Here is an 8,401-nt window from a genome sequence, read left to right as displayed (position 1 = left end):
AATATGTATTTTACTATGTATATAATTTAATGAAATCTATTATAATACTAAATAAAAGAAATTATAATTTTTATAGATAACACCTTCAATATTATATATTTGAATCATATACATAAAATTGTTGTAATTTTTATATGATGATTACATAAATCCTTTAAGAACCAAATATTATAAATATTAATTTTAAAACATTTTTTATCTGAATATCCTGACAATAAAAAAAAATTAATAATTAATAAACATGAGCGAGGAGATAAATAGATGTTTATCAATTAATAAATAAATTTTTGCATGTCAAAAATTATAAAAATAATATGTATAAAAAATACAAAAAGGATAAATCAAATATTGAATATGGTAACAACGTCTTCCATAAATTGTTGATAACTAAATCACGGAACAACCCAACATTAATTTAGATAAATGTTAAATTATATTATTCAACATCCATATTGGCTCAATTTTGTAAATCTAAACTTTTGTTGGATGACGATGTACATATGTACAAAGTTGATTAATTAGAGAGCTTTGGACTCGGAGAGACTCTATAGGATCCTCTGCTAGTGTTGGTAAATATTTCTTATTTTCAATTTATAGGAATTTATAGAATATATAGGAAGTAATTAAGTTCTGCATCATGCATGTTATGAATTCATCATGACTCGAGTTCCAAGCTTTGAGCTGAAGAGGGCATTCATTCCGGGTGATAACTTAGAGAAAAACTCTCTCAAATTTAATGTCTATCAAAGTTTCCAAGGACAACTCCATCGCCAAATCAATTCTATTCCAGGCATATGAGAATGAGATCACAATTTATATTCAATTGAGTTTAATGAAAGGATATCCACGAATGCGGGTAAGGTATGAAGGAATAGGTCAACGATGAATCCTCCATAAGATAATCTTTTCTCAAATGACGTAGTTTAATCTTATAATCAAAGATTCTTATTTATAAGATACCTAATTCCAAATCCTTTATTTATTAATGAACATAATTGATCATTATTGAACTCTTGAAACTGGTAAAATAATTTAGAATTGATATATATAAAATAATAAAGTTCAAAAAAGTAAACATTTTAAGTTTAATATGAGTAGTTACATATGCTAGGTCATATCCTTTTGATACTTTAAAAGAATTCCATCACTACTAGAATTTTGTCTTAAGGTAAAATAAAAAATAGTACCTCAAAATCTTCGGAAAGAAGAGGCTCAGACGACAATTTACATGAGATATTTATTATTAGTGAAAAACATACAATCATGGAAGAAACAAATATTCTAAGAAACAAAAGTCACACCCATATTCAAGTTGAAATATTAAACAAAAAATCCTCGGAACAAATTTTGGTAAATAACAGAGACTATCTGTGCTAGGCACAGTCATTAAATTCTAAATACCTTGATACCTAGATGTACATATAATATGTAATTTACATACACTGATCTTGATCTGGTCTAGAATCATCCTATACTCCGAATACTACTGTAAGAAGTAAGAAATGAGGAGTACCATAACGAGACACAGTATTTGAAAAAAAGATACCGTGAGAGTTCTCTCATCTTCCATCAATAGCTTCTTCATTGAAAATCTCAGTCAATCCCTTTCTCAAGTCAACTTTACTTCGTCTCTTAATCCAAGAAAATTATTTGATTGATTTACTACCTTAGTTAATCTAAAGGACAAAAAATCACTTATCTCTATCACACTGATATCCATTTAATTTATATAACTCAGTTTGTGCTCTATGGTATGTTATGGATGCTGGACTAGACATTTCAAGTCTCACTCTTGAGTCCATTATCATTTCAGAATATCTTATTATTAAAAAAAATGTAAAGCGATTTTAGACACTCAAAGAAAATTTGAAGATCTATTCAAGTTTATTCTGGTATTATATACATATATTATAGCTTTTGGGAACTGTTACGTGATTATTTGAGAGGGAAAAAAATGTGATTTGTTAACTTCAACAGAATGCCATTGACAAATCTGAATACTCTTGTAATTTCAAAACTTAGTGAATCTGGAATCCTATACTTTATTACTAAATTCCTTGTAACTTATTTGGAATATTACCCTCGTGAGGAAATTGTATCTCCACATAAATAAATACTTTACAGACTATAATCAAATGTTTCTCATAACAATTTTTAGAGTCTTTTATAAGTTGTGTTATAGAAGATAATAATTAAAAATGTATAAAAATAGTATTTTCTGCACAAAATATAATCAATTTAGAATATTAAAGATGTTATATATAATATTTAAGCATTCTCTGTATATTTTGTTCAATATGTTTGATTGTTTCTACTTAAATTTGAATTTTTTGCTATTTTGTTATTACCAGGTTTGTATCCTTTTGTTTCATTTATAGAAACGAGTTTGCAAGAGCATTCCTATTCTTATAGTATTTTAAGATACTTTCTGTCCAAGTAATTAATAAACGTAAATGAGTTACATAAATTATCCCCACTGCAGAAGCTTACGAGAGTTGATACAAAATATGATAAGAGCCTAGGTGGCATCTATTTGATTTTATTCATTACATTGGTGAGTTGACATTAATTGAAAATAAACTCATTCAAATGAATTTACACTATTAAAATGTAAAACAAAAACCAAGCATTACAATACAAATTTTGACTTGTGTATGCTACTAATAAAAGTTATATGTATGATCAATATGTTTCAAATCAAGGCTAGTCTAAAGAATATCTATATTTAACTGAATCATCATATATATATATATATTTATTTATTTTAATACAACTTTTGTGTACGTAATATATTCAACTTTTGATAAACATCTATTTATAATATATCGTCATTTCAATTCTTGATAATTTAATTATTCTTTAAATAGTATCTATTACATGAATTAACTACAAATATTTTATTGAAATGAAATATTTCGAGGAATTTTTACGACGTGTGAAAAGAAAGAAAATCATAGAAACAAATACACCTTCTCAGTTGAAGAAATGTCTAAGATTGTTTGATTTAACAGCACTAGGTAGGTTAAACTTTACAATTCAGGATCAAATCAAATTTAATTATCATAAATATCTTTATAACTATTCTATACTTGACATTTAACAAATGCATTAGAATTTGTAATTCACTTATTAAACAATTTTAGTATTTTTTGTTGTTGTTGAACTATAGCTAAATTTAAAACTAAATATTAATTATAAATTCAATTTTTAGGTGTTGGAAGCACACTTGGTGTAGGAATATACATTCTATCTGGACAAATATCTAAAACAGAGGCCGGTCCTGGTGTAGTAATATCATTTTTGATTGCAGCCATTGCATCATTTTTTTCAGGTTCGACAGCAATTAGCCTGAATGTTTATTCATTCCTATTTCCTATTAAGTATTTGAGCACAATTAATTCAATTTTTTTTAAATGAACCATGAACAATACATTATTATTATTATAGTTGGATATTAACTTCTAAAATATATTATTTTGATTTAATTTCATCATCTGCAATATACATAATTCATCAATATTATTGAATAATTAATTTAGGTAAAGAATATTCAAACTTATTTCTGCTGAGTATTTAGAATTTTTCATTATATTTGATACATATTAATTAGTAATAAAAAAATAATTTCAATTTCCCCAGACTTTTTTTTGTATTGTAATGTTGTTTATCCATACTGTAATAATAACTTTATTATTCAAAAATTTAGGAAAATCTTAATTACAAGTGTTGGATTGAATATAATAAAGATTGATACTTACATATATATTTTTTAAATCATTTGTATTCATTATAGGTCTTTCATATGCAGAATTTGGAGCACGAGTACCCAAGGCAGGATCTGCTTATATTTATAGTTATGTATGTGTTGGAGAATTTATAGCTTTCATAATTGGATGGAGTATGTTATTATCATATGGAATAGGTAATATTCTCAAAGAGAAAATATGTTGACACATAAACTTTTTTTTTAATTTTTAAGGGGCATCATCTGTAGCAAAGGGGTTTACTAAAAATTTGAACTCAATAACCAATGGTAAAGTTGAAGTTTTTCTAGAGAATTTTCCATTGGTAACTGGTGAAATTTTTGAAAAAAACTTAGACATTATATCCTTTTTGTTAATTATGGTTCTAACGAGTATGTCTTTACATTCTATGTATCAATTATATACACTTTTCATTAACGTTTATTTTAGTCATATTAGCCCTTGGAGTCAAAGAATCTACAATAATTAATAATTTGCTTACAACTGTTAACATAGCTATTGTTTTGTTTGTTTTCATTGCCGGAGGAATCAATGGTAGATACATTTTATAACAAAATTTTAAATAAAAATACTTACATTTAAACAGTAAATTTTGAAAATTGGAACATATCAATGGAGGAATTAAAAAATAACTACACCAATGACTGTCCTTTATGTACTGAAGAAAATAATTGTGTGAGTGAGGAATATGATACAGTCTGTGGATCTGGAGGTTTCTTTCCATATGGTTTTTCAGGAATAATAAAAGGAGCTGGAACTGCTTTCTATGGATTCGTTGGATTTGATGTTATTGCTACTCTAGGCGAAGAGGTCATAAATCCAAAGCGCGATATTCCACTCTCTATCATACTTGCACTTTTGTGTGTTTTCATTTCATATTTTGGAGTATCCAGTATTGTAACCCTATGTCTTCCATATTTCATGCAAGATTCCGATGCTCCTTTACCAAAAGTATTTGAATCTATTGGTTTAAATTGGGCTGTCATTATAATACAAATAGGGGCATTTTTTGGCTTATTTGCTAGTCTCATTGGAGCATTGATTCCTTTACCTAGAGTAATTTGGGCAATGGCAAGTGATGGTCTTGTTTTTAAATTTTTATCCAAAGTGCATCTTAAGTTTCAAACACCAATTTATGCTACATTGATATCAGGGAGTATCGCTGCCATTATGGCTGCGATTTTTAATCTACAATCACTTGTAGATCTTATGTCTATTGGAACCCTATTGGGTTATACTATGGTGTCGACGTGCATTCTTATTTTAAGGTAAATATATTTTATCAACATTCAGACTATAAATTATTATTATTATCCTTATCATATAAAAATTAAAAGTCGATGTTTTGAAACTAAAATATATATATATCTTGTGAATGTTTCGGATGTTGTTTTAATTATCCATCTGAATGGTCACTAATGAACCATTCTCACATAAACAATGTATTTTCATTATATAAGCTCGAATATATAATTTTTAAGTATTCCATATTTTGTTATATTTAAACTACATAATTATCATAGATTTGTGATTGCAAAAGTCACATAATTCCGTAATGGAAAAAAATTGCTTCCAAAATTTTCTTCACGCCTCTGTCCTTTTAAGTTTAAAAAAATGTTTTTAAAGTATGATTACGATTCAATGCCATATTTTGACATGCCAGAAACATATACAGGAAAACAAATATAATAGCAATGGATAGAAAAATTGCTAAATTAGAAATGTTAATATTTATTACTAGATTTAGGATTTTTGAGCCATTATTTTGCCCCAAAAGAGGAAAAATGAGCGCTAAAATTTGGAAATTCTGATAATTTTTGCCTTAGATCAGTATTGGTAGTTTTAAACATACTCAAAGATCGTTAAGACATTAGTTGTTGCAGCGATTCTGAAGTTGGTGAAATCTTTAGGAGTCTAGTTTGATCCACTGATTATACGACCAACCTTTTGCATAAATGGAAGATCAGGATTTCGTAATTTGGCACAAAAGTATTTCTCCTTTGTTGCAAGTTTGAAGGAAGATTATTCAATAGGCTCCCTCACATATCTGATCATGTAGTTTTAACCCTGATTACATCATGTATATAGTTTTACCTCCAAAAAGAGAGCCCTATGAAGGAAGGTTTTTAAAGGTAGATTTCCCTCAATAAATATAATCGAAGAATCATCAAAAGTTATTGCTTAATCTAACTAGCATCCAAATTTTCTATAATTATTTCAAAACATTAATAAATGAGTAATTTTAACACAAAAAATGGCAAAATCAGCAATTTTTCCCAAAAAGGTCAAAGTGAATAACTTCTTGAGCAATTCAGCAATTCAAAAAAATATGTGTCTAATGAAAGATATTATTATTATAAATATTAGATGAAATACAATCTTTCCTAAATATTAATATAGTTCTCTCCTAAATTGCGTAATCTAACTAGCATCCAAATTTTCTATAATTATTTCAAAACATTAACAAATGAGTAATTTTAACACAAAAAATGGCAAATTCAGCAATTTTTCCCAAAAAGGTCAAAGTGAATAACTTCTTGAGCAATTCAGCAATTCAAAAAAATATGTGTCTAATGAAAGATATTATTATTATAAATATTAGATGAAATACAATCTTTCCTAAATATTAATATAGTTCTCTCTTAAAATGAATATTTCTTGTAAAAAATGACAAATAAAACATTACTTTACCAATGAATGGATTTTGCTGAAAATTTTGGGGTTAAAAAGATAGCTTTGTTAACAATTTTTTTAGTTATCAAGGCTATGGCACTCTTAAAATAGCATATTTCTAAAAATGAATTTTTTGACTGACAAACTTTTTAAGAAATATATTTTTATTGGGAAATTCAGAATTTGTGACAGCTGATTCTAATTAAATGTCATGAGTAGTGTTACTAGAACAACGTTAGTAACAAGAAAATGGCTGGGCAAGCACAGCAGATTTATTAAATAAAAATGTCTTTCGTTCAATTTCTGGTGACGTCATTGGGACGAGTTTTGGTCAAATTTAATCAAATATATGAAAAATCAAAAATATTATAACATTTTATTTATTAACATGTGTTATGTTCATGTTGTGATAATTTATGAAAATTTGAAAACTTACTTTTGTCATTATATTTATTAAAATATCGCTTAATAAATACTGAGTAACCACAAATATTTAATTTATTAATAACCAAAACTCTTCCCAATGACGTCACCACAAATTGAAAGAGATATATTTATTTAATAAATCTGTCGTTGATGCCCAGTATTTTTCTTGTTGCCTAATCTTGTTCTAATAACATTGGTGATGAACATTATTATTTATCTCCTCTATAATATTCTTCAAATTATCAGGGTTACCATATTGATTTTCTGTTTCTTTTTTTAAACATGCCCATTCTGCACTGAATTTTCATCATAGATTTTATTTATATATTAAATGCAAATGTCTATTTGTGTGTCCAGGAATCACGGCCAGACTAATCAATGGATTTTGATGAAATTTTTATGTAGGTTCTATAGACTGAAGAGATAGTTCTGGTAACATTTTTTCGGCCTTCAAGGTCATTGTGGCCTTAAGAGAACATTTTTCTAAAAATAAATTTTGTTGTCTAATTAACGACTATTTCATATGAAACTTTAAAAAAAAATACTGTAAAATTATAAACATTGTTCTCGCTGAATGTTGATATATATCATTGCTCCTTTTTTTAAAAGGAGATTGTAAGGTTTAGAGAAGAAAAAAGAAGAAGAGAGAAAGGATAATGATTTTTTGACAATAATATCAAAGTTAAGCGAACGACAGTTCAACCTGAATATTTTTTCTTCTCTAAACCTAATAATCTCCTTTAAAAAAAGTGTGTAAATATACATACCATCATGCAGCAAAAATAATTTTTAAGTATTTACGGTCTTTATTTTTTTATTTTATAAGAAACAGAAGAGTTAAAAATTATTTGTAATTTCTAAATGTCCTCGGCAATACCATGCCAACCTATTTTAGTCCATATTATGTGGAAAAATAATAACAGAAATTATTTATTAAAATTGATTTAATAAAGTATTCACCTAGTAGTTATTAAATGAATTTTACACAAAAAAACCAACATATATTGTAAAATCTAAAAAGTTATAATATTATTTAAATTAAGATTTATAAAATAGTAAGATTAGAAATTTAAAAATAATTTTATATCATTCTCACAACTGTTTGATTACTATTATATGGTGTTTTACTATATGCGATATGTAAGGAATCTTCTATACATTAATAGTAAATAATATACAACAGGATTAAGCAATTTAGAGGTGAAAATATATAGAAATCCTAGTGGGTCTAAGATATGTCGTGATGGGGATTCTACGAAACTGTTTTATTGAAGAAAAACAATTATATATATAAGATTGGAGATGCTTGTTCGTGTTATTGTCATCATTTATTTTACAAGCTGGATGTTTAATATCTTCTATTCTTTTTTCTTATGCATTTATGATGAAGACTATCTTTAGAGTGCTCATTTTTTTTATGCAAAAATTAAATTAATCTCTATAAATCAATGTTTTTTTTTAATATAAATGTTATTCTAGAAGCTAAATTAAGAGTCATTGAGCAGAAAAAAAAGTCAATGTAATGTTATACGTATTTT

General features: G+C 26.5%; 1 protein-coding gene across 4 annotated transcripts in view; it reads left to right on the top strand.

Annotated features, from left to right (window-relative positions):
* The first annotated feature begins 2,766 nt into the window (after positions 1-2,766).
* Positions 2,767-8,401, top strand: part of LOC121127289 (cationic amino acid transporter 2) — a 41,195-nt gene continuing 35,560 nt past the window's right edge. For 3 of the 4 annotated variants that reach the window (XR_011782489.1, XR_005867735.2, XR_011782488.1), the window contains exons 1-6: positions 2,772-3,017; positions 3,212-3,331; positions 3,794-3,922; positions 3,980-4,135; positions 4,194-4,298; positions 4,351-5,032. Coding sequence is in view for 1 of the 4 variants with exons in the window: in XM_040722614.2 (XP_040578548.1) it covers positions 2,906-3,017; positions 3,212-3,331; positions 3,794-3,922; positions 3,980-4,135; positions 4,194-4,298; positions 4,351-5,032 (1,304 nt within the window). In the remaining 3 variants the exon portion in view is untranslated. Of the gene's footprint in view, positions 3,018-3,211; positions 3,332-3,793; positions 3,923-3,979; positions 4,136-4,193; positions 4,299-4,350; positions 5,033-8,401 lie in introns of all 4 variants that reach the window. The other variant, XM_040722614.2, reaches the window with a different exon arrangement.

The sequence above is a fragment of the Lepeophtheirus salmonis genome, chromosome 12, assembly GCF_016086655.4.
Source record: "Lepeophtheirus salmonis chromosome 12, UVic_Lsal_1.4, whole genome shotgun sequence".
Lineage (NCBI taxonomy): Eukaryota > Metazoa > Arthropoda > Copepoda > Siphonostomatoida > Caligidae > Lepeophtheirus > Lepeophtheirus salmonis.
The sequence above is the reverse complement of the archived record's forward strand: the minus strand, read 5'-3'. Positions and strand labels throughout refer to the sequence as shown.